The sequence below is a fragment of the Cyprinodon variegatus genome, unplaced genomic scaffold, assembly GCF_000732505.1.
Source record: "Cyprinodon variegatus isolate N-32 unplaced genomic scaffold, C_variegatus-1.0 Scaffold1258, whole genome shotgun sequence".
NCBI classification, from domain to species: Eukaryota; Metazoa; Chordata; class Actinopteri; order Cyprinodontiformes; family Cyprinodontidae; genus Cyprinodon; species Cyprinodon variegatus.
In genome coordinates this window covers 93,530-117,974 of record NW_015151711.1, presented here as the reverse complement: position 1 = coordinate 117,974, position 24,445 = coordinate 93,530, and the positions used below count along the sequence as shown (strand labels likewise).

General features: G+C 38.4%; 3 protein-coding genes across 3 annotated transcripts in view; 1 reads left to right on the top strand and 2 right to left on the bottom strand.

Annotated features, from left to right (window-relative positions):
* LOC107102464 (acyl-CoA synthetase family member 2, mitochondrial-like) overlaps positions 1-15,944 on the top strand; it is a 38,980-nt gene extending 23,036 nt beyond the window's left edge. Inside the window, exons 11-16 of the mRNA XM_015401785.1 lie at positions 11,466-11,573; positions 11,702-11,853; positions 11,998-12,139; positions 12,374-12,484; positions 12,578-12,646; positions 15,430-15,944. Coding sequence (XP_015257271.1) covers positions 11,466-11,573; positions 11,702-11,853; positions 11,998-12,139; positions 12,374-12,484; positions 12,578-12,646; positions 15,430-15,477 — 630 coding nt within the window. The 3' untranslated portion in view covers positions 15,478-15,944. The remainder of the gene's footprint in view (positions 1-11,465; positions 11,574-11,701; positions 11,854-11,997; positions 12,140-12,373; positions 12,485-12,577; positions 12,647-15,429) is intronic.
* Positions 214-8,204, bottom strand: chad (chondroadherin). The gene is made up of 4 exons (XM_015401784.1): positions 7,204-8,204; positions 4,735-4,898; positions 1,608-1,822; positions 214-1,184 (listed from the first exon to the last, which is right to left on the bottom strand). Exons 1-3 carry the CDS (start codon positions 7,990-7,992, stop codon positions 1,624-1,626), a joined length of 1,152 nt encoding a protein of 383 aa, XP_015257270.1. The 5' UTR covers positions 7,993-8,204; the 3' UTR covers positions 214-1,184; positions 1,608-1,623.
* Positions 15,945-17,572: 1,628 nt separating the features above from the next.
* On the bottom strand, positions 17,573-23,406 carry armc7 (armadillo repeat containing 7). Its single transcript, XM_015401783.1, has 3 exons — positions 23,276-23,406; positions 22,128-22,271; positions 17,573-18,919 (listed from the first exon to the last, which is right to left on the bottom strand). The coding sequence occupies exons 1-3, from the start codon at positions 23,364-23,366 to the stop codon at positions 18,576-18,578; spliced, it is 579 nt and encodes a 192-aa protein (XP_015257269.1). The 5' UTR covers positions 23,367-23,406; the 3' UTR covers positions 17,573-18,575.
* Positions 23,407-24,445: the final 1,039 nt, after the last annotated feature.

Genomic DNA, 24,445 nt, shown 5'->3' with positions numbered 1-24,445 from the left:
CTGAAATCATTCAGGTTAGATGGAAATTAATCGTATGCTGATCTGACAGCGTATGCTGTTCTGACAGGACACCAGCTCTCCTCTGATAGATCCCGCCAACCACTTTCCATGTCAGCTAATGCTAATGCTGACCACAAACATTATAACCTGCATGTTCAGAACAAAAGAGGCAACCCCTTTAGCTTTAGTGAGCACCAATGCTCAAAAGTTGTGTTTTTTTTACTTGAATTTGGGAAATGTAAATCTGAGAAGAAGCCGTTTCTCAGCTCCATCATGAAGAAGCCTCTGGAAACGCCTGACTGAGCTCCATCTAATGTGACTTCACTTTGTGGGTCACAATCCTTTAGTGTCAACGCTGGCTTAGTAAACAGAAGCAAATGTTTTTATACCTCTCAAAATGTATAAAACAAATATTAATATACTATATATTTATCTACAGTAAGATGAATACTTTTATTCTGCACCACTCTAGATGTTTGTAGATATGTAATTGTTGAAAAAATTAATCCTTTGATGAAAAGATGAAGCTAGGACATTTCAAAACGGCCCAATCAAAGAGCAAAATCCAATCAAGAATCTGTGGCAATACATAAAACTAAAACATTCACAGATTCTCTCCATCCGGTCTAACCTATATTAGGCTACTACTGTGACTTTCAGATATTTATTTGTAGAATAAATAAAAACGTGGCATCCTTCTCCCTCCTCTCCCTAATTATGAACCTTTTTGGTGTTGGAGTGTGGCATAAAATCTAAAAAAACATTGAGGTTTGAGGTTGCAACGTGATCAAATGGTAAAACAATTGGGCACTATGGGTATTTTCGGTAAGGCGTTGCATTTAGATGTTAGATGTTTAGTTTGGGTTACAGTTTAAAGGGTGATAGATGAATACTAAGGTCCCCTCAGCAGTAATAGAAATGAGTTAAATGTGTAAGGAAAAACCAACATCTTCCCTTTTTGTTGTGAATTACTTTTTCTTTTCTGGTTGTCTCACACTTACTTCATAGCTGCTTCCATTTTATTATTCAGTCTTTGATATAAATGATAAAAGAAAAGCATATGTGTTTGTATGAACCATAATGCATGAAGCTTTTTCTTTACAAGAGTCCCAAAGCAGGTCAGTAAGCATCGCTGGTCATCTTGAGCGACTTCTTTCCTGTGCTTCCTGCAGAGGGAGAGAGCCCTGGCAGAACAAAACAAAACAAATTAACAAAAAGACCAGGTGTCAAATTAAACAGTTTTTCCTCCCAACCAGACACCCTCATGCCCTGGACATGGTGTACCACATCCTAGGGCAAGAATTAAAAACTATTTTGTTTTAAGATGTGTGCATAAATCCATATTCTGGGGAGTGGCGGCCTAGTGGTTAGGGCCTAGAGCTTGGAATCCTGAGGTTCTGAGTTTGAGACCCACTCCCACAGACTCTGGGTCTCTGAGCAAGACCCTGAACCCCACACTGCTCCCCGGGTGCCCCACGATGGCAGCCCACTGCTCCCCAAGGGGATGGGTTAAAAGCAGAGGTAAATTTCTCCAATGTGAGATCAATAACGTTTAATTATTATTATCCTTTACAGATGCACTGTATGGCTTTTTAGGTGTTAAATACCTGCATGGCTGAAGGCTCAATGACGTCGGCCAGCCTTGCCTTTCCTTGTCTTTTGTCCTTTGTCTTTTCTCTTTGCCTTTGTCTTTGTCTTTGGCTTTTGTTCTTCCTTGGTCTCGCACGTCTTGAAAACAGTGCTATCTCTAACTTTTATCCCTTTCTGTGAAGGAGGTGAGGCACAAATAACATCTGTTTCATCTTGCTGCGAGTCCATCCACCTAAAATAAGAGCCAGGAAGAAGAAAAAACAAAAAAATGTCTTACCTTTTAATTATCACACAGGAAATGAGTCAGACATTGTTAATTGTAAGGGAGATATCTTTATATAGCCCTGAAATAGTTTAAAAGCAAAAATGTCCATTTTTATTGCTGGAAGAAGACTGCTGGTTTAGTAATATTTATTTTTGAAAACTGGTAAATGTGTCGCACTGTTGAGTGTTTTAATCTCATGCCAGCAGATGTTTAAAGTAAAATTGAAATCTTATTCTGAGTTCTGCTGTAAAAGTTTCTCCACATAAGGAGTAAACATAACACAGAATTTCAGACCCTGTATCTAGATGTGCAAACCTGACCAATTGATCTATATACCAACAGCTAACTTAGGGCAGTAGGCCTATAAATACATCCACGTATTGTCAGGGTAAGAAAAGAAACCCAGACATCCTTCATCCTAATGACCCACCAGTTCATTGTTCAGGGTCCCATGGTTTATCCTGGACAAAAAGGAACTGTGGTCCTTCTAGTATATTCTAGTTGGACCCCCAAAACAAGGTGCCTAGGAGCAATCCTGATCCAATTCCTAAACCACCTCAAATTAATTTTTTGATGTGATGGAGCAGCAGCTCTGCTGACAGCTCTTTATAGATGGATCCTCACTCTGCCCCCAGTGCCCGAACCAAGCTTTCCTACAGACCAACAGTAACTTATTGGGTCCTGGATCTCATTTTCTGGGATAGGATTCATCTTTGTTCAGAGATGAGGCCTGGAACATTTACAGACCAGTAAATTGCTAGCTTCTGTTTTTTAGCTCAGCTCTTGACTCAATGCCTGGATTCCTGTAGACAAAACCCCAGTGTTACTCTTCATCTGCCTCACCATTCTGTGACAACAGAACTCCTTAGCTCGATACAAAACTTACCCCTACCTGACGGAGCATTCCTTCTTTCAGGTAACAGAGAACATGAAGAATGGGGGTGGGGGTTGAGGGCGGGTCCCTTGGAGGGGACAAAAAAATCTCACCTGATCAGCCAGACCAACAATTACCTCTAACGACCCCCATTTCAGAGGCATAGACCAGTATCGACTCCCCATTCCTAAGAGGCGGACCCATTTTTCTGATTCAATTTGCATTTTTTCTAAGCCAAAACAAGTTTCCAACTACAATGGGCAGTTCTAGACAGGGGCCAACGGGGGCCAGTGCCCCTGGAGCTCATGTCCTGGCCCCTGTTATGGCCCCTGCACTGAAGACATAATACTTTGTTACTTTTTTTTTCTTTACAAATTCTGTTTTACTAACATTTCAAACACAATAAGGTGATAATAAGGCTTCAGTGGTATTGAGATAGGATCCCAGTTTTATCTACTAAATGTTTTTTTTTAATGCTCTACTTTCTACAGGTGAATTTATCAGCTTTTCTTGAGTTCTAATTCAGATTTTATAAAAAAAAAAAAAAGCGGTAATTTAAGCTTAAATTATGTGAAAAATATGTAACATCCGGAAATCCTGAATGTATATTGACCTAATAAGAAATAGAGTTTTAATTAAAACTAATTGAATGGAAATTTTATTTTATGCAGCTCTCTTAATTTATTTGAATCCCTTGCCCTGTTTTTTTATTTCACACTTTTCTGTGCCCCCTTAAAAAACAATGCTGCCCCCCTCCTGGCCCCCTGGTACATTTGGTCTAGAACCGCCACTGCCAACTACTAAATAAAGCTTCCACTTCAACTGTAATTCTGACATTTTGAATTGAAAAAGCTTCTTGGATGGGAAGCGAAAACATCTTCAAACTTGGAAACAAAGTCCAGTGGATTGTTTTTTTTTTTACTTTTTTAGAATGACTATGACCTGGATGACTGGGAATCTTCACCAGAACTCTGATCCCAATCTTTAAAGACTCTTTAAAGACCCATGTAGTATAAAAAAAAACCCACTTGCCAAGCGGTAAAGCCCCACAACGTCTAGAGCCTTTAGCATATAGTAATGGACCTTGTCCAAAGGTAGCTGGTAGGCTTTTATGGGAGTCCCCAGAGCCAACCCTCTTCAGCTTAATGGGTTCTTTTGCCACTGGTCTCTCCCAACAGGTCTTTTATTTTTCACTTATACAGCCCCATCAAATTATTTACCCCAACCGTATTTGGTTTTTCCCTGACGTGCGAATTGAAGATCTTTAAAACTGCTTTTACCCTCATTGGGATTTCCTAGGTCTGTTCAGCAGACTCTCCTGTAACACCAGAACAAACTCTTTACCAGATGCTGCTCAGTAAGCTGCTCTGCTTCCTCCATCACAACTGTTTAATAGATCTGAGGGCTTTTGATTCAAAAAGCCATGCAAGCATGATGATTTCTGAAAATGTCTGCATATTTCTGTTATAATGTAATGCCTGACTTTAAAAGCTAACTACTGTTTATCCATTATACTAAACTACTACTAAAGTGCAACAAACTAACTTTGAGCTATAGTTGAATGAAAAACTAAGGGCTGTAGGTGACTAGAGCTAATCAAGTCTTGTTGATCCCTAAAACTAGATAAACATTCCTCAAAATGCATATTTTAACTTCCATTAACTCCTGCCCACCACACTCTAAACTTTAAGCATATTATAGTTTCATTAATGCTGTACCTTATTGTTTTGCTTGAATAACAGACACTTAAACTTGGCTGACAAGGTGCACTTAATGTTCTATGATTTAACATGAAGGGAAAAGTAAGCCATAAAACAGAAGCTTCCTTATAGTGTAAGTACATGCAATAATTGGGAGTGAGGATGTGTTGCCAATGCCAAGATGCTTAAATGTCATATGTGTGGTTAAAGTTTTTGAAAAAACACATTTAACTTGAAATATCATAGCAGTTTGTAAATATTTAAAACAGTCTTATAAGTGTTTTGGTCTCAGGTGAGTCTCTTACTTGCGCAGTGGAGCCAGCTGGCATGAGCAGCTCCAGCTGTTGTTGAAAAGGGTCATGTTTGTGATGGTGTCTAACTGCATAGCACTGGGAAGGGACTTGAGCTTGTTGTTATGCAGGTGAAGAACCGTCATTGCTTTTACACCAGTAAATGCACCTGCAGAGAACTACAAAAAAGGGAAAGTTAATTAGTTATTTTTTTGTATTTCAACTTTTATAGGCTTGTTTATCTCGTTAAGGTTTTTGAAAAGACTAAAGGACATGGGGATCTGCTTAGGTTCTTATTTTCAGGATGAAAGCCTCTTTTCATCTTTTCTCCAGAGACCCTATATGTGTAAACACTGACATTTACTGGCCTCCTACTTTTACCTTCAGTTTCAAAGGCATCTGTGAAGGTGCTAAAACCTTCAGTAAGGTGCTAGCTGAACTTGCCTATGTCAAGTTTGTCTCATGTGAGAGGAAGATGAGGCTGCTCTTTAAAATTTTTTCAGGCTAGACTTAAAGGGGAGAAACCATTTGGAAATTTCCACTGGTGTTTTCTAAAAGTTGAGGACTTCCCTCATTGCAGAGCTGTTTTGCTCCTTCTGCTGTTTCCGTTTTGATTCTGTTACTTTGCCAGTTTGGCTCCCAAAGAGGCTGTTGTTCATTCAGTTAGCTAAAAATACTCCTCTTCATGCACCGTGGAGCACCCTGCCTCTGTTTACCTGTCTTCTAACTCCTCCTGACCTGTTTACAGGACCCTTCCAGCCAGGGTACAAAATACAAACTGCTGAGAATATTGCTTGTGTAACGATTAGACCTAGATATGCTTGGCAGATGTCCTGCAAACAAAAACATTCTAAAAATACCCGCATTTGGCTGATCAAGTGTCCAAATCTGTCCGACCGCTTGTACTTGCCAGCTCCTGCTGCTTCCACCTGGTTTCACACCACCCCAGCGTGTGAAGCATATTTTATAGATGTCTTTACTTCCAGTGCCTCATTTCACTGGCACAGTTTCACTCAAATATTGTCTCAATCTAAAGTGTCAAACAAAACATGCATGTAGGGATGTCTGAATAAGGGCTCATACTGTAAACTGGCAAACTGATGTGGACGGACAGGGGAATGTTGACACACTGTTGTATAAGTGTCAATCTCATGGTCCTGCTGATTTTGATAAAAAGCATGCATTTAGGGAAAATAAAGTGTGTATTTAGGAGGATGATTAACAAATGCAAGTACTAAAGGTTAAAAAATAAATACGACCTGGTGCAATTTTTAAGAATAAGTAATTATCAAACAAAGGCATGCATTTGAATTCTCTTTTTGAGAGGAATGTTAAGATTAATATCGGGAGCAAAAGCTTTTGTGCATGAATAGGGATAAGCTTGTAATTATTTAAATTTCTTTTTTATTTAAAATAACTATCAAGGAACCTGCATTTTGTTTCTCTCCCATGTTTGTCTTCACAAAACGTGAACAGAGGTAACCACCTATAAGATGCACAAATGAAAATCCTCACTTGTTAAAATAGGAACTGCATTACCAAAGCACAAATAAAGGGATACATAAAAGATGCACCCCTTTATTTGTGCTTTGGTAATGCAGTTCCTATTTTAACAAGAGCAACATGGAATCCAAAAGTCTTTCATTGTGTGGAAGCATGCATTTGTAATTATCCCCTACATTAGTCAGTACTTTGTTTAAGTCTTTTTGGGTATACTTCTACCTGCTTTGGAAATCTGTTTTGTACGTTTGTTTATATATTTTTTATTTTCCCCCAATTTTGTCCAAAAGAAATGGTCAAATTGGACGGAGAGCATCATTGAACAACAACTTTCAAGTCTTGCCACAGAATCTTAATTAGATTTAGGTCTAGACTTTCACTTGGCCATTATAACAGATGAATCTTTATCCATTCCATTGTTGCTCTGACTTTTTATTTAGTTAGACATCAGTCTCAAGTCTTTTACAGCTTTCTACAGGTTTTCCTCCAGGAATATCCTGCATCTAGCCCCATCTGTCTCTGAGGAAAATATTTCACCCAGAAGGAGAATGATGTTGCCCCTTCTAGTTCCATCGTGGATGATGTGCAGTGTCAGTTTTGGTCGTTACTCATTTAACATTTGAAGGTATAGGCATAGTTTCCACATCTGGTAATGACCTTGGTAACACGCATATGGTTTTGCTGAGGCTATTTTTCAGTCAGCAGCACTTTGTTCAAAGGTTAATTATGGCATATGAAACTTGTTTTGCATGGTCACATGGAACTTTTTGAAAGTTCCAGGCTGTTTTTGTTTAGCCACAAGAAAAAATGCTCAATCTGTGATTCAGAAATATCTATAGTTATACATCCTTGCCCTTTCATAGAAAGCTTTTAAATTTTTGTTTCAGCTTTAAATATTTTCTAAGCATCATTTAATTGAAGAAATGTATGATTTTTGCTGTACTTTTAACTGTTGGTTATCTTAATTTTGAAGTAGATGCTTACCCTCTCCAAACCCATGTTGTCCAGGTGTAGTTTCTCCATGTAACGTCCAAAACTCTGAAAAGCATTGTCTGGGATGGTCTTCATGGGGTTCCTCCCTAGCATGAGCTCCTCCACCACTCGCAGTTTGCTCATGGCTGCAGTAGGATAGGTGGACAGCTTGTTGTTGTCTAGGTGAAATAGAGCTAGATTCTCTACATCATCTAGGGAGCCTGGATGCAGTGTTGTCAGCTCATTCCCACTCAGGTGCAGCCACCGCAGGTCCTTGGTGCCTGCAAAGGTGCCTGGCCGCAGTTCACGCAGCCTGTTATCGTTAAGCTGCAGAACAAAGAGGTTGATTAAGGGGGAGAATATTCCCTTAGACAGCTCAGTGATCTGGTTTCCATCCAGGTAGAGGTAGGTTAACTCGGTAAGATCCTCAAAAGCGCCAGACTTGATGCTGCTTATCTTGTTGTTGGACAGGTAGAGGTAGACGAGCTTCTTCAGTCCCTTGAATGCCTGGGATTCAATCTCTCGCAACTGGCAATGCTGCATGTGCAGCGAAATGAGTCCTTTGCTTGTGCTGAAGGCCCCTGTGGGTATGCTGCCCAGGTTGTTCCTTTGCAGGTTCATCAGACGGGTGGCCTCTGAAACCTGGGGGATCTTCTTGAGCCCCACGTTGTCACAGATGACATGTTGGAGGTCTCCATGGCAGTGGCAATGCTCAGGGCACTGGCTCAGGACTCCCTTCACCGCAGGCCCCAACACTAGGATGCAGGTTCCCAACAAGAGCATGCAGGTCACAGAACGCATCCTGGTGGCCTATAACGGAGAAACTTTGTCAGAAAGAAATGCTGAAAAAAATCTGTTAAAGGAGCAGTTAAAGCCAGAGTGGGTTTTTCCTGTGAAAAAATAGAGAGGAGTGAAAAGGTGAGACGTTCGGTTTGAGAGGAGGTTTGCTGATGATCTGAACACACAGCGCTATTTATAACATTTACTTGTGGAGGGAAAAAAAATGAGGAGGGTTAAAGTGAGAGGTCTGTACATGAAGTCAAGTGTCTGTGAGAATTTAACCCCCAAAGAGCAGCACAACAACTCCCTCTCTCTGCAGCCAGTTTGCAGGGGCATCCTGACATCCAGTGTGCAGCAGGAACCAGTCGTCCCAACATATCATAACAAACAGTGCCTATATGTTTTTATACATTATAAGAGGTTCCAGGTGAATGTTTGACAACGTGGCATGAGGTTAGTTAGGTTTTATGCACACTCCCAGACATCACTATTGTTTTTCAGTCTGCGGTGGCAGGAAAAGGAGCCACTCCTGTGCAGCTGTTTTATAACCTGTAATAGTCTCCAGATGGCTGGCATGAAGCAAGATGCAAGTCATCTGCAAAAAGAATACCACCACCATCTTGAGTGGAAATTTTTAAATGCCACTATGCATTCCTGCATGCATTGTTCCTTTTGAAAACCAAGAGTGGTGTTATGTAATGGAGATTTCCAGTTAAACCTCAATGCAAAGGCTGGAGCAGTTTATGTAATTTGGAGACCGTCTCTGGCAGGACGTGAATGGCTCAGGTCAGAGGACGGTTTGGCTTCAGTTTCATGTATTTTACGGTTCCACCCATGAAAAATGAAGAAAATGGAATGTAGTGTTTACCTAACAAATCTAACATTTTATTGGGAATCTTGGTTCCTCAGAGGTTTGGCAGGTAAAGATTCTTGTCACGGTTTCATCTGAAGGAGCCTTACATTCTGCACAATTTAAAGTTTCCAGTTGATGATGGATGATTCTTTTATGCATTTTTTTTATGAATATGGCTACCCTGGATTTAGAGAAAAACATCCCTTCCGGAGGAGGACATATAAAAAACACAACACTCTGTTATGCATGATAAACATGTACTTTCTGTGTCAACAGCTCAACATTATGGAAAGTGAAAAGGGCAGCTTCTAGTTCAATCTATTGAAAATGTGTTTGTTTGTTTGACCCGATGCATTGGTTCATCTAAGCATACAAATTGCAGTAAAGCTTTGCTCTAAGTCATATGACTTTTGACTTATGAATCTCATGGATCTCAATTTATGTAGGCAAGTTTGTGTTGAGAAGAGCAGTCTGCACATAGCATTGATACCAAGTGCTGGAAATATAGCTGAACAATACAGTAAAAATAATATCCCAAAGCAATACTGCTTAACTTTTGGCCTACACTGTAAGAAATTAAATCTCAATAAGTTAGTTTTTTCTTAAAATAAGTGCACTTTTTCTTGAATTTAGGAGGTAAGTGAGCCACTTTGCCGATGGAATAAGACAATTTACATTTAAAATAAGAAAAAGTAACGGTATTGTCTTATTTAAAGTGAGTATTATCTAATTTTCTTATTTGAAGAGTAGAAATACTCATTCCATTGGCAGATCATCTGATTTACCTACTCAAATTAAGGCTAAATACACTTAATTGAAGATTTTTTTTACTTCTCTCTAGATCATTTTTGCAGTGTAGGTAATAGTCTGCCAGTAGTCCAAAATCTAGTCTGCAGGGATGAAAGCTCTACAGTAACATGTCCTGGATGACAGCATCTGTTTTTCACAAGCACAGCCAACCCAGCTCCCTTGCTTTTGCCAGCCTTTTTTAAATCTCTGCCTGCTTGTATGGTCCAAAACCCTGGCAAAGGGTCACTGGGGTTAGTTTCAGTGAAATACATAATACTGCATTGCTGATATTCTTGCTGGGCCTTTGCTCCAGATTCGAGTTAATTTATCTTGTTTGCCAAAGATCATCTTTTGCCCAGAATTATATCTCGCCATCTCTCTAAGGATTGGGGACCAAAGAGCAGGAAGGTGTTTGCTTCTTGCAGCATCAGCAAAAAAGATTGACTCTTTTAGATGTTTTCTCCAGGCATCAGAATACAAATCAAGACCAAGTGTGAATCCTCTTAAGTATATCAAATATTAGATCAAAAGCCCATTCATCCATGAACTTCATTAGATTAGATTAGATGAGCTTAATTGATCTCACAGCGGAGAAATTCACTGGTCACATATTGGCATAGTAATTAAAGAAGGTGCAAACAAGGAGGAAAAGGTGCATTAAGAATAAACAATATATATACAGTATATCAAGGTATATACAGTATATCAAGATAAATAAGGATTAAGGTGCAAGTGTAAATGTATGAAAAACAAAATAAAAATAAGAAATAAAAAAAAATATATACAAGGGAGTAAAACAGAGATTTAAGGTGTCATATGTACAGTCAGGATGGCTTATATACAGGTGGATCGATTTTTACATTAAAGTGCAGTAGGTAAGGAACAACGGTGAGGTAGTGGTATGACTATTATATTCACATATATTGCACAGTCAGCATATTGCACAGAATATTGCACAGTCAATAAAAAAAACTTCAAAATCATATAAGTTACATCAGCAGTTAAAGCATTGAATTTATTAGACAGTTCTGAAAGCTTTGAGTTGTAATGAATCATTATGATTACAGTCTAAAATGTTCAGCTCAGAGGAACAACTACGCTGTTCAATGTATTTAATTATTTCTAAACACAGAAGTTCTATTTAAAAATGACTGAAATTTTCATATGATTAATATATAAGAGAAAGTGTTCATTTAAACAAGGCTGCAACTAAAGATTTTTTTTACAAATCAATTAATCTGTAGATTATTTTTTCATTAAATCTAATGATAATCAGATAGTAAAAGGTTCCTTAAAGATTTTATACGAAATGAAACCAGGTGAAAATAAAACTTTTCCCCTTGAGGAGTTCAGGATAGAGCCTACTGACAGACAAAAAAGATTTTTCTATCTTAATTAAAAAATGTTTTTATGTATATATTTTTTTTTTTTTTACAATTTTGGTATAATAGCTGCTGTGTGGCTCTGTCAGCTAAAGACACGTTTCTAGAGTCTCTACACTGCCGTTAACAATTAGTTCATATAGTCAGTTTCTTCCCAATTCAGATCTGTTTCTAGACTTAAATTGCAGTTTAGCAACTGCAACCTAAATGGTAAGCCAGAACAGTTTAAGCAATTAATTCTACCAAAGAATTCCAGTTCAGTTTCCTGATAACATTACTTCAAATATCTCAGAAAGGACATTGATCCCATCAGCTGAAGGCTGAGAGGCAAACAGGACTGCAGCAATCAGCAGCTAAGATTTTAATGGAAACTCAAGAAAAAAAGATAATAATATTTGAATGTAGTCTTTATCGGCATGAATGTGATCATCCTGACTTCTGTCTTCATTTTTTTTTCTTGTTATTAACAGATAGGATACGGCACCACAGAAAACAGCCCTGTGACGTTCCTGGGATGTCCTCTGGACAACATGGAGAGGAAAACTGAGACCGTTGGCTACATCATGGACCACATAGAGGTACAACAACATTCTTCTTATATTCAAAAGTCGATTAAAGTTATGTTTCTGTCCAATGTGAAAATCTTTTTTTTTTTAGATTATGCAGATGTTTTCTTAAAAACAAATAATGTTTCAATTTCCCTTAGGCTAAAATAGTAAACCCTACAAGTGGCCAGGTTGTGCCTCTGGGGGAAAAGGGAGAAATAATGGTCAGAGGATACTGCGTGATGCTGGAGTACTGGTATGAACAGGCTAAAACAGAGGAATGCATTACTAAAGACGGCTGGTATAAAACTGGGTGAGTCCTAAAATATCTCAGTGTAAAAACAATCCCCAACAAACAAACCATCATTGCTTGGACAGTAAACTATGTCCAGCCTTTTTTTTTCATTGGACTTTTAAAACAAAACTGCTGTTTTTCCTTGATGTCTTTAATATCCAGAGACATTGCCAGCTTAGATGCTTACGGCTACTGCAAGATCGACGGCAGGATTAAAGACATGATCATTCGAGGAGGAGAAAACATCTACCCTGCAGAGATCGAGCAGTTTCTCCACACACATCCCAAAGTCAAGGAGGCACAGGTGGGAGAGATTAAAAGCGCCATCTGTGGCCACAAACGGCAACTGCAGGACAAATTCTACAAAGGGGTCAAAATTAAAACAATCTTGGAATTTGTTTAGGATGATGCTGAACAGCATTGCAATCCTGCTTCAGTCAATAATTTGACTGATTCCTCATAACCCCACATGCTAATAAACTATAAACTCCCTTATTTTGAGTCTTTAATAATATATTTATTCTTTCATGTCTGTTAGGTGGTTGGAGTCCAGGATCCGCGTTTGGGGGAGGAAGTCTGTGCCTGCATTCAACTGGTGGACGGTCAAGAGTGCACAGAAGAGGAGATTAAAGCTTATTGCAAAGGACAGGTAGCTTTTTTTAAATTTTATTTACTTTTCATGCTCCTCCTGCTGTCTGAGTTTACTGTTGTGCTCAACATGTTCTTGTGCTTCTTCTTTCAGATCGCTCACTTCAAGATCCCTCGCTACATCCTCTTCATGAACAGCTTCCCGCTCACAGTTACAGGAAAGGTGAGTATGCTGGTGAAGATATTCAAGTCATCCAGGTCATAGTCATTCTAATAAAGTTAAAAAAAAACAATCCACTGGACTTTGTTTCCAAGTTTGAAGATGTTTCACTTCCCATCCAGGAAGCTTTTTCAATTCAAAATGTCAGAAGTAGCTTTGAGTTTGAAGCTTCATATACAGTAGTAGCCAAAAAACTTGTTTTTGCTTAGAAAACATGCAAATTGAACTGGAAGAACGAGTCCGCCCCTTAGGAATGGGGAGTCGTTTTGGGTTCTTTGTTAGCCTGCAATACCCAATACTGGGCTATGCCGCAAGGTGACGCTCAAAGTGAGTGTATTTGTTTTTCCTGAACTAACAGCTTTAATTTTTTTGGCTCAGTTATACACACATAGACAAAATTTTCAGTACCCCTCATTTAATGAAAGGAACTCCCACAATTGTGACAGAAATAACTTGAGTCTGACAAAAATTATGAATCAAACTTTATATGAAGTTGAACAAATGGAGACCACACATTGCTTTTAAATGAGCTTTCACAAAATTATTATAAACAATAGTTCAATGAAACAGGCCTGGACAAAGGTTATGGTACTCTTAACTTCATATTTTGTTGCATTACCTCTTTAAGCAATCACTGCAATAAAAATGAATCCTGTAACTGTCCATGAGACTTCTGCTCCTCTCAGCAGATATCCTGGTCCTCTACTCATGAACTAACTGCTCCAGTTGTCTCAGGTTTGAAGGTTGCCTCTCCAGACATTGCTGTTTCAGTTCCCTCCAAAGATGCTTAAAGGATTTAGGTCATAGAAAACCACTTCAGAATAGTCTAATATTTTCTTCTTAGTAATATTTGGGTGCTTCTAGCTGCCTGTTTTTGGGCATTATCCTGTTGACACATGACCCATGATTGATACCAAACTTTCTGACACTGGTCAGCACATTTCTCTCTAGAATCCCTCAATAGTCTGGTTATTTCATTGTGCCCTGCAGAGATTCTAGAAACTATTTTTTTCTGATAAAGCAATGCAGCCAAAAACATAACAGTGCCTCCTCCATGTTTCACAGAAGGGACAGTGTTCTTTTCTTTCTATGCCTCATGTTCTATCTGTGAACGTAGAGCTGATGTGCCTTAGTAAAAAGGTCAATTTAGTCTCATCTGTCCTCGAGACACTCTTCCTGAAAAGTTGTGGTTTGGCTTTTTCATGATTTGTTTTCAACAATGCTGTCCTCCTTGGCCGTGGTCGAACTTCAAGCTGTTGAGAGATGGTCTCATAGCCTTTATCTTTAACATTCTTGTCTATAATTTTCTTTCTAATCTCCTAAACCAAATATCTTCCTCACTTCCCTCTGGTCCATGTTGAGTGCGATAAACACCATGCAGCCAAACAGCACAATGACTACCTATAGCCCTATATATATTGACCCACTAACTTATTACAAGATTGTAAAAAGCTGTGATGCTAATTAGTGGACACTCCTCGATTTAAAATGTCCCTTTGGTCACATTGATTTCAGTCTTTTCCAAGAGGTACCATCATTTTTGCCTATGCCATTTTCATGAGTTTATTGTTTAAAATCATTCTGTAAAACCATGTCTGACTTTTATTTGCAAACAATTCTTGTATATTATTACTTTATTTAGATTTAAGTTGTTTCAGTGACCATTTTGGGTTTTTCCTTTAATTAAAGAGGAGTACCAAAAATGATGTCCATGTATGTAAAATAATTGCACCCAAAGCAAAGAGCAGATCTAGATTTAGAAGTTCAGCAATTATGTACTTCCTGAACCCTTTTTTAGCCTCATTATCAGATGAATCCAAACCCTCTACTTAGGACTCCTTTGAGAGCCACTGAGTCCACCCACAAAGGATAGAAATAAAACATGAAGGTTTCATCTTCTCCCATCTGGAAAATGGTTTGCAATTTAGATACCTGCTGTCCAGGTTTACTGTTAGAGACCCTTAGTTTTCTTTTTAAATAAAATATACAGTTTTGCATAACCCCAAAATATGTGTCATAATTTATTCTCAAATATGTCCCTTTATATTCACAGTGGCCCCACAGTTTACTTTTTTAATCCTTTATAGATTTACATAGACCTAGACAACTTTTATTGTCATTTTGTATACATATTACGTGTACAAAACTAAATTTTATTTTGAACGGCTTTCATACAATAAATAAGCATCAGCTTGGCAGTGAAATTAACAATTCCATTTCATAAAGTGCAGCAGTGATCAAATGTAAGCAGTATGGGAGAAAAGACATGATGCAAAAAACACAACCATATGGAAGTTCAGAGCATTTCAAGACAAATGTATATGCTGCAAATAAGTAGCATTTTCATTTGGAGTTATCAGGGTGATGCAGAGTCTGTGACTTGAGTTAGAGTTTTTTTTTCTAAATTAAGTTATTAAATGCAGTACATATCTATTTTTTATTTTTTTTTTTGCTCAATACATTTTGTTGTACTTCTGGTTCCGCCTGTAATCTCTGTTAATTGAACAATTTTTTGCATGCTGCTAGAGATAAAGATTCCCGCGAGAGAGGGAGGCAGGCATCAATTATTCAAATTCCTGGAAACTAATCTTAATGCTTTGTATTTTCTAAAATAAACGAAAAAGCAAACAGACAAATTATTCCTCTACATGCAGAGGACATAGGCATAATACATTTTTTCTACAAAAAAAGTTTCAAACATTTCAGCTTATTTGAGTTTTGTTCACATTAAAACTTGTTAAAAGTTTGATGTTATCTAAATCTTTTTTTTTTTTTTTTTTACACAGATCCAGAAGCACAGACTTCGTGAAGAGGCTGAGAAGCAGCTGGGCTGAGGAAGGAGAAATGACAGGAAGGAGAGCATTCAGACTGTTTTCAGTATATAAACTGTATATACATTGTATACCAAAAACTACAATTTGGATTAGCCCGACCAGCCATCTGGAAAAGCTACTCTTAATATACAGCCTAAGCCTTTACTGGATGAGTGATGGGATGGTAGGAGGCTACAAATCTTTAGAGTGAGATCAGCAGGTCAATTTTGAAATTACACCATCCTGCTTGTTTTTAAGCTGTTTAAAGAAATATACATTGATCCATCATGGAAGATGTTACTACAAAAACACATTACATTCAATGAAGATAGAGGTTCAGATCTAGGTGCAGCAGAGAATCATGATGTGAATCCTAAAATCTACCATGTGATTGGATTTTTAAGGATTTTTCTCAGAAATGTCATCTGAGGCTAATTTAAACCAGAAGACTTGTTAACTTAATGGCCTATTAAGTTTTTTTATTCAACAAAAAGCCTCAAAAAGTTTTTTTAATCTCAACATGAAATAAACTCTATTAAAGCCATGCTGTGGGTGTTCCTCTTTTACGGGAAGAGCGAACACATTTTTCCTCATGCCAGTGGCAGGTGCACGCCTCTCTGGGCCTTGAAATACCATTCGTTCTGATTGAAAATGTAGAAAACATGGCAGACATGCTAAAAGCTGTAAAGAATTTCCTGCCTGGACGACATGTGCGGTCCACCTGACGCTGGGCTGCAGGATCGGGTGGCGGCTTCTGTCTAGACCTGAGGGATTCCACCCAAAAATAGCTCCTAAAACAAACCTTGGCTTCTGGCTCTTACCTCAAGTTCGGTTTTCTTTTGTTTAATTTAACATATTTTAGGTGTTATTAAATGCATTAGAACATTTCATTCTTACTGAAACAGCCGAGAAGAGGTTGACTAAAGTGGGCACCAAAGTTTTCTTTGGAATTTTTGGAATCATTTGCAGAAAAAAAAAGAAACAATTTGAAATCCCAAATATGTCATATTTATCTAATATTCATGGTCATCTATATATATATATATATATATATATAAACATCTCTAAATATATGGAGTTATTTTTATCAATGGTATTTCTTCCTGGCAACTTATCTGAGATCTGATTAGTTTATTCAAATCTCTCTAGAACCTTATCTTTTATTTCAACATTTGAAAGATGAAAAAACATTTTCTAAAATTATTTTAATCCAACTTTAAGAATCAGAATCAAGTTTATTGCCAAGTAGGTTTGCACTTACTTGGTGTTGATGGTGCAGACCAAATATATATATATACAGAATCTAGCTATGTAAATTGAAAATATACAATATACTATGTCGAGGGAGGAAGAGAAGCAGTGTCAGTGTCACGGGGGTCTCTGGGCCTTGTTGATAAGGCTGGCAGCAGATTGGAAGAAACTGTTCTTGTGGGGTGAGGTTTTGGTCGTGATGGACCGCAGCCTCCTGCCAGAGGGAAGTGACTGAAATAGTTTGTGGCTGCGGTGCGAAGGATCAGCCACAATCTTCCCTGCATGCCTCAGAGTCCTGGAGGCGTACAGATCCTGAAGGGATGGAAGATTGCAGCCAAATACCTTCTCTGCAGACTGGATGACCCTCTGCAGTCTGCCCTTGTCCTTGGCGGTGGCTCCAGCGTACGGCATGGTGGAGGTGAGGATGGACTCAATGACGCAGGAGTAGAAGTGCACCATCATTGTCTTTGGCAGGTTGAATTTCTTCAGCTGCTACAGGAAGTATATCCTCTGCCGGGCTTTCTTGGTGAGGGAGTTGATGTTCAGCTCCAACTTTAGGTCCTGTGAGATGATGGTTCCCAGGAAGCAGAAGACTTCACAATTGTGGAGTCAAAGACGATGATGGGATAGCTGGGGCTGAGTTCCAGCTTGTGTATTAAAACTACATATCACTTCACTTTTACTTTATTTTTTAGCAAATAATCCAACATTAAACAACAAAACAACACTATCAAAACAGAACAAAACCAACAATTTACCAAAAAAAAGGAATAGGCTGAAGCAAAGCTTATTATTGCCTTCATTTTTTTTAAGTTGTCTATATTAATTGTGCACACTTAGATCCCTGGTAGCTGCGACAAAATGAACCATATTTTATTGGTGCTTTTTCAAAAGACTGAAAAGGAAATGTAGCAGCTATTTAAACATATTGGATCATCAGTGTGACTGAAAACCTTAGTAAGAGCAGAGAGGAGTCAATAGATTAGGTCATTTACTGCTACTCTTTGCCTTGGCTTCTTTTTTCTCCCTGTTTTTTCTTCCTCTAAGCTCTCATTATGCTCATCATGCTTTTCATTTGTGACAATCTGCCAGATAAATTCAATCAATTTAAAACCGTTTAACAGCTGGTCAGAAAAGGTGGAGTAAGCAATTTTATATGCTTTCATTTTTTAACCCTAAAACCCAACAAAGTAAGTTCTTCTGCAGATGATTCTGTTCTGCTGCAAAAAAAAATTATTCCTGGTTTCCTTTTAAAGCAGAAAAATAACAGAAAACGAACTTGCATCAGGTTCTTTTATTATAGAATCCCACAGAAGTTCAACCAAAATGCATCAGCACATGAAGCATCTGACCTGTCCTGGTTTGGTTAAATCCCAATAAACTCTTCGTTTAGATCATTTTAATGAGCAACGCAAAGTTTTATTTGTTTCACTATTTGATCTGCTTATCATGGGACTTTTTTCAGATTTTTGTCTTTATTATACATGTTTGCTTTCCGTAGATGGTTCCAACCTCTCTGGTCGATTTGTTTTCCCACTTACAGACTGAAGAATCTGTAAAACTGCACGTGGACAAACCAACAGTCATTTTACATCTACAATTTTGTGGAAGCTGTTTTTGTCCTCTTCCTGCTCCACCCTGCACACAAACACCATCTCTTTCCAAGGTTTTTTTCCACTTGGGTGTGAAAGACCTAGAGTGGCCAGGCGACAAAACCTGACCTCACCCTCATCCAGAGTCCCACAGAGTTAAGTCCAGACTGCATTAATGGGGCTAAAAAAGCAAACCCCAGTCTGCAGTGTCTCACAGAGGGCTTTTGAGAGAAAAGGCTGAGCCTTGTTTTAGGAACAAAGAGTCACATTGAGTCCTCATTCTTTGGGCAGCGGGATCCCAACTGCAGTCTGGCATCCCTGCATGTGCTGCTGAGCCTGCCTCACCTGCTCCTCGCTGCAGCAGTCCTGCAGGAACACAGTCGCCAGGTTGCGCAGACGTGGGCTCTCTGCGAGCGAGAAGCGCAGCATGCACTGCAGGATTCCCGGCTCTGAGATCTGGGAACGAGTTGTGGGCGTGGCGAGGTTCATGAGGGTGGTGATGGCCGACAGGACGGTCTCTTCCCGCCTGTTGGACAGGCAGTTTGTAACCAGGCTGATGCCGCCGCTCTGCAGGATGACGTCTCTACATTCAGGGTCCATGCTGAGGTTACACAGCCCGCCTTACAACACAGAGAGGATGATTTTTTTTTATTTAACAGTACAATAAATTATGATGCTTTACTATAGAAAAAACTGAAAGCATGCACCATTAGAGAGGCATTTCTAATTTGACTTAAAAGTAAATTAGAAAAAAAGCAATCAGTTTTCTAAAGTTAAAAGATTGCTGTTTTTTATGTATGAGTATTGCTGGCATCCCTAAGGTATCAGTGTATGGACCAATTATGTTTTTTTTTATGTTTATTTGAGTTCAGTTATTTATTCAATGAAAAATTCTAAAAAAAAGTCGCAAATTCCCACCAGAGATGAGAAAGAAATCAAAATTCATACTAACAAAATAAAGTTCTACTGAAGGCTTAATTTCAATGAGTCACAGTCCAGTTCTAAATTTTACAGAGGATAGTGGGATTCCATTTAAAATGGCAATTAAATCAATAATAATCTAATTTACAAAGGAAAACTAGTTGAATCAATATTTTGATTTTACAGCAACCCCTCCTAACAAGGTCTGCACAGGAAAAAGCAAAACATCAAATAACTATTTGAAATTAGAAAATTTAGATATTCATGCAAAGATTCCAATAGATGGGAGAAGCATTGAAAGGATCATTGTCAAACCTGAAGTAGGGGTCAGAGACACCAAGTAAGAGGGTTACAAGTTGTTTATTTCAACTACCGGTACTGTAATGTGGTTCGTAAGGTATATGGAGGGCCAAAGTATCTTATAATAAATGAACCATTAAATAAATAGATGTAACATTTATTTAATACATAATTTAAATATAGTACATAAAATTTAAATATAGACTGCATATCACACTTAGAATATTATATTTGCACTACCAACGTGGCTGATTTTTTTTTTGATATAGTCCCTTTAAATAGCACACAACTTAATGTTCTACTGCATTTTGGATCATATTTATTTATTTTGCACTTCACAGAACCATTCCATGTCAATGCGTTTTACACAACTGGTCTCTTTTTCTTCTAAACCGTTTACATTCTTGATCACTGCTGCACTTATATTTATATAAATGGTAATGTTCATTTTACTGTTGTAAGCTGCTCATTCACTACTGTAAGCAGAGAAATGTCGTTATGTATACACTGTGCATACAACACGACAATAAAGTTTGTCTAACTCTAATACACACTAATTAATTATATATATATATTTAAATACATGCATACATACACCCTAATCAAAAATATGAAGAGAACACACCTATAAAACATCCTAGGTTTGAATTAATGCAATTTTCTCATTGAATACTTTGTTCTGGAAAAAATTGAATATGCTGAAAACATAATCACATAAATTATCAATGGAAATCAGATTTAATAATCAATGCAGGCCTGGCTTTCAATTCAAAAATACTTTTATTGATCCAAAAGGCAAATAAAATATTGCAGCAACTCATAGTTTATTTTTTATCCAGGTGTTTTAGGTGTTGGTAGCTGTAGGCAGGAAGGATCTTGTGTAGCGGTCTGTCATGCACCAGATCAGGAGAAGCCTCTGATGTTGTTTTAACAATCTTCTGATGAGGATTTGGAACCATACACAACATTAAATTTGAAAAACCCACCACAGGCTGATCCAACTTTTATGTAATGTCCCTAAAACAGGTGAAAATGAGGCTCAGTATTGTGTGTGGCCTCCATGTGCCTGTATGACCTCCCTACGACAGCTGGGTATGCTCCTGATGAGGTGGCAGATGGTCTGAGGGATCTCCTCCCAGAACTGGACTAAAGCATCCGCCAACACCTAGACATTCTGTGGTGCAACGTGACGTTGGATGGATCGAGACATGATGCTCCAGATGTGCTCAATCGGATTCAGGTCTGGGGATCCAGCGGGCCGGTCCATAGCTTCAATGCTTTCATCTTGCAGGAACTGTTGACACTCCAGCCACATGAGGTCTAGTGTTGTCCTACATTAGGAGGAACCCAGGGCCAACCGCACCATTATATGGTCTCACAAGGGGTCTGAGGATCTCATCTCAGTACCTAATGGCTGTCATGCTACCTGGGGCGACCACATGGAGGGCTGTGCACCCCTCCAAAGAAATGCCACCCCACAACTTTACTGACCCACTGCCAAACTGGTCATGCTGAAGGATGTTGCAGGCAGAAGATCGCTCTCTGCAATGTCTCCAAACTGTCATGTCTGTCACTTGTGCTCAGTGTGAACCTGCTTTCATCTGTGAAGAGAACAGGGCACCAGTGGTGAATTTGCTAATCCTGGTGTTCTTTGGCAAATGCCAAGCATCGTGCACAATGTCGGGCTTTAGGCACAACACTCATCTGTGGACGTCAGGCCCTCATACCATCCTCATGGAGTCTGTCTCTAACCATTTGTGCAGAAACATTCCTATTTGTGGCCTGCTAGAGATCATTTGCAGGGCTCTGGCAGGTCCTCCTGTTCCTCATTGGACAAGGGCAGAGGTAGCGGTGCTGCTGCTGGGTTCTTGCCCTCCTATGACCTCCTCCATGTCTCCTGGTGAACTGGCCTGTCTCCTGGTAGCCTCACCATCCTCTGGACACTACTCTGACAGACACAGCAAGCCTTCTTGCCACAGAATGAATTGATGCACCATCCTGATGAACTGCACTACCTGAGCCACTTGTGTGGGTTGCAGAGTCCGTCTCATGCTACCACTAGTGTGAAAGCACCAACATTTAAAGGTAACCAAAACATCAGCTAAAAAAAGCATAGAGTGGGTACTGAGAAGTGGTCTATGGTCCGCACCTGCAGAACCACTACTTTATTGAGTGTGTCTTGCAAATTGGCAATAATTTCCACCTGTTGTCTATCGCATTTGCACAACAGCATCTGAAATTAACTGTCAATCTGTGCTTCATCCTGAGTGGACAGTTTGATGCTGCAGAAGTCTGATTTGATTTAACTACTCCCTTTATTTTTTAGCAGTGTATATATATATATATATATATATATATATATATATATATATATATATATATATATATATATATATATATATATGGGTGAAGTAACATTGTGTATCTTTAGGGGGTCAGCAGTCTGTTGCATTGTGATTGTGAGGGCCAGACTGGTAGGAAATTATAATTTATGGTTATTTCCAACTTAATTAAAATGTAAACAGATTTCACCCTTTGAAAATATTTTCATTGTTTCTCTAGTAATTATTATATGAAAAAATATGAAATGAAACTAAACACACTCACCCATGCCAAACTCTATAAAGTTCTCGTTCTCCTCGGTTAGCATATCCAAGAAGAGGTCAGGCACCTGCAGCTCCCGCAGATACTCCATGTTCTTTGGGTCATATGCAAAGTTGGCGAGGTTGGCCAGAACTTGCTCTTTTGCCTCTAAGTGAAGAACAAAATCAGTCAAAAATAAATAACTGAATATTTTAAAGATAAATATGGTGGTTCAACTTCACTAATATGCTTATCGAGTTTCCTCCAATAGGAAGCACTTTTTCTAGTGAACAGTGGACCTGGGTGGACAGGGAATTAGAAAAGGGTTTTCTATAAATATAATGCAGTTTGTCACATTTTGATCATGCCTGAAATATCTGCTATGATCTAAAACAGAGGTTTGCAACGTTTTCCAGGCCAAGGACCCCCAAACTGATGGCGAGAATGTTGTGAATGAAACGGTGCCCAGCTTGAAAGAGACTGAAAGACATCTTCTGCCTCCATTTATCTGTTTACTACAGTATGTTGAATTCATGTTAATGTGTATTTAAAGACATTTCAATTAGTGGAAAAAATAGCAGGGGGGAATATAAAAAATAAAAGTCTAATCAACCAAAACTTTCACGACCCCCATGCAGTACCTACGTGGACCCCCTAGGGGTCGCAGTAGACCTACGATCTAAAATATGATTTTCAGGAAAAGCAGAGCCTAATTTGGAAATCTTGATGCAAAGGGAGTTTTTAAAGTGAAGTTTATTTTTAGGATAATTCCACATAAGGATAATTCCACAAGCAACATTTGCAGCCATTAGACCAGTCATGAAGGGTTTCTTGGCTATAATCTTGGAAGCAGCTTGAGTTGTTTTCTGTGCTTTACAGTAAGACTAATAAAAAAAGACCGGATAGTAAGCCTTATATGTGTTTTCTGAATACCTTTGACAATTTAATTCAAAAGTAAATCCAACAGATCTGTCTTATTCAAGTCTTCCTCTGTATAGCAAACAAACTTTGTAAACCTACATATTATGGTTATTGTGGTTCGATACACCATGCTCCCTCTAAAACAGGTGTCTTCTTGTTTTTACTTTGTTAGTAATATCAATCTTTTTATCTTATTTTAGTTTTTTTCTGTAAAAAGAGCATTAGATGTGATAAATTAAAGCTGTTGTCACCTTCACTGTCGGTGTTCTGAAATTCAGTGACTAGTGATTGTAAATATTCAAACCGCTCTGGCGCTTCTGTAGATTCATCCTTCCTCATCATTATCAGCTTCCAATTCTGCTTATTACTGCTTTAAGAAAAACCAACCGCCGATTAAACCGATTACAAGCAGAGATTTAACAAAATAAATGCGCATATGTTGCTTGTAGTTGTCCGTCTATGAAATGCGTCCGTTTAATCAAAAGAGTAGTAGAAACAGTTCCGGGTTTCCAAGTGTTGTAGCCAGTTCTGTCTTCAAGATAGAAATGTGCCAAAAAAAAAAAGAGAGAGAAAAATCGGAACCTACAGCGTTGGGTTTCAGACGCCTCGGAAATAAGAACTTCAATATGTGAACAAATGGAACAAGCTAAAAAAGATAAAAACAGTTGTATTTGCTTTTTGTTGTTGTTCATAGACTTTAGGAACATGTTTACAGAGAAAGATTGCAGTACACAATGTATTTCACTCGTTTAACAAAATACACACTACTTTCAAGGATACGTTGGTAGTATGAAACTTACAATTTTAGTTTTTATATATTTAGCAACAATATTGGAAGCCAAATGTGCTTGGGGACCCTCAATTATGCAGTATGGAGACTTTGATTATATCGACCAGTCAGCAGGAAGAAAATCCCCCTCTTTCCTCTAGCTAATCTGCCCTTCCCTCTGGAGATATATATGTTACGAGGCAATCTATTCTATTCTGTCTTATTCTATTCTACTGCTGATCATTTAATTATCATATATTTTCAGTATTATCTCTTTACTACAGGGGCTATGACAGTTCTACAGGGGTCCTGGCCCTTCTTGCCTCCTGTCCAGAACCACCCATAGATTAATTTTTATACTTTCTATATTGACATGTTTTTTCTCTTGGATCGGCATCTAGGTTTTAACTGCATATAGCCAAAACACACCCTTATTGATTTAATGAAATGTTTTACTGTCTTTCATCAGTCTTGAGCTCAATAATCAGACTGAGCCCTCAGATGTATGGAGCTTATTGAGAGGCAGAATGTGCATGTCTATATGGTAGGAAAAGTTATTAGCAAATGAGTTGGAGTTCATTTGACAGCTGAGTTCAGCATCAATTTCTTAGAACAACTAAAACAGTTATATACAGTTATAGGTATTCAGAAA

Excerpts from the sequence above, each read along its gene's own strand:
- armc7 (XM_015401783.1), bottom strand. The coding sequence starts at position 23,366 with ATGATGAGGAAGGATGAATCTACAGAAGCGCCAGAGCGGTTTGAATAT. Across the intron at positions 22,272-23,275 it reads TCAGAACACCGACAGTGAAG|AGGCAAAAGAGCAAGTTCTG; the intron begins GTGACAACAGCT and ends TTCTTCACTTAG. Across the intron at positions 18,920-22,127 it reads CTTTATAGAGTTTGGCATGG|GCGGGCTGTGTAACCTCAGC; the intron begins GTGAGTGTGTTT and ends CTGTGTTGTAAG.
- chad (XM_015401784.1), bottom strand. The coding sequence starts at position 7,992 with ATGCGTTCTGTGACCTGCATGCTCTTGTTGGGAACCTGCATCCTAGTG. Across the intron at positions 4,899-7,203 it reads ACAACATGGGTTTGGAGAGG|TTCTCTGCAGGTGCATTTAC; the intron begins GTAAGCATCTAC and ends CCTTTTTTGTAG. Across the intron at positions 1,823-4,734 it reads CAGCTGGCTCCACTGCGCAA|GTGGATGGACTCGCAGCAAG; the intron begins GTAAGAGACTCA and ends CTCTTATTTTAG.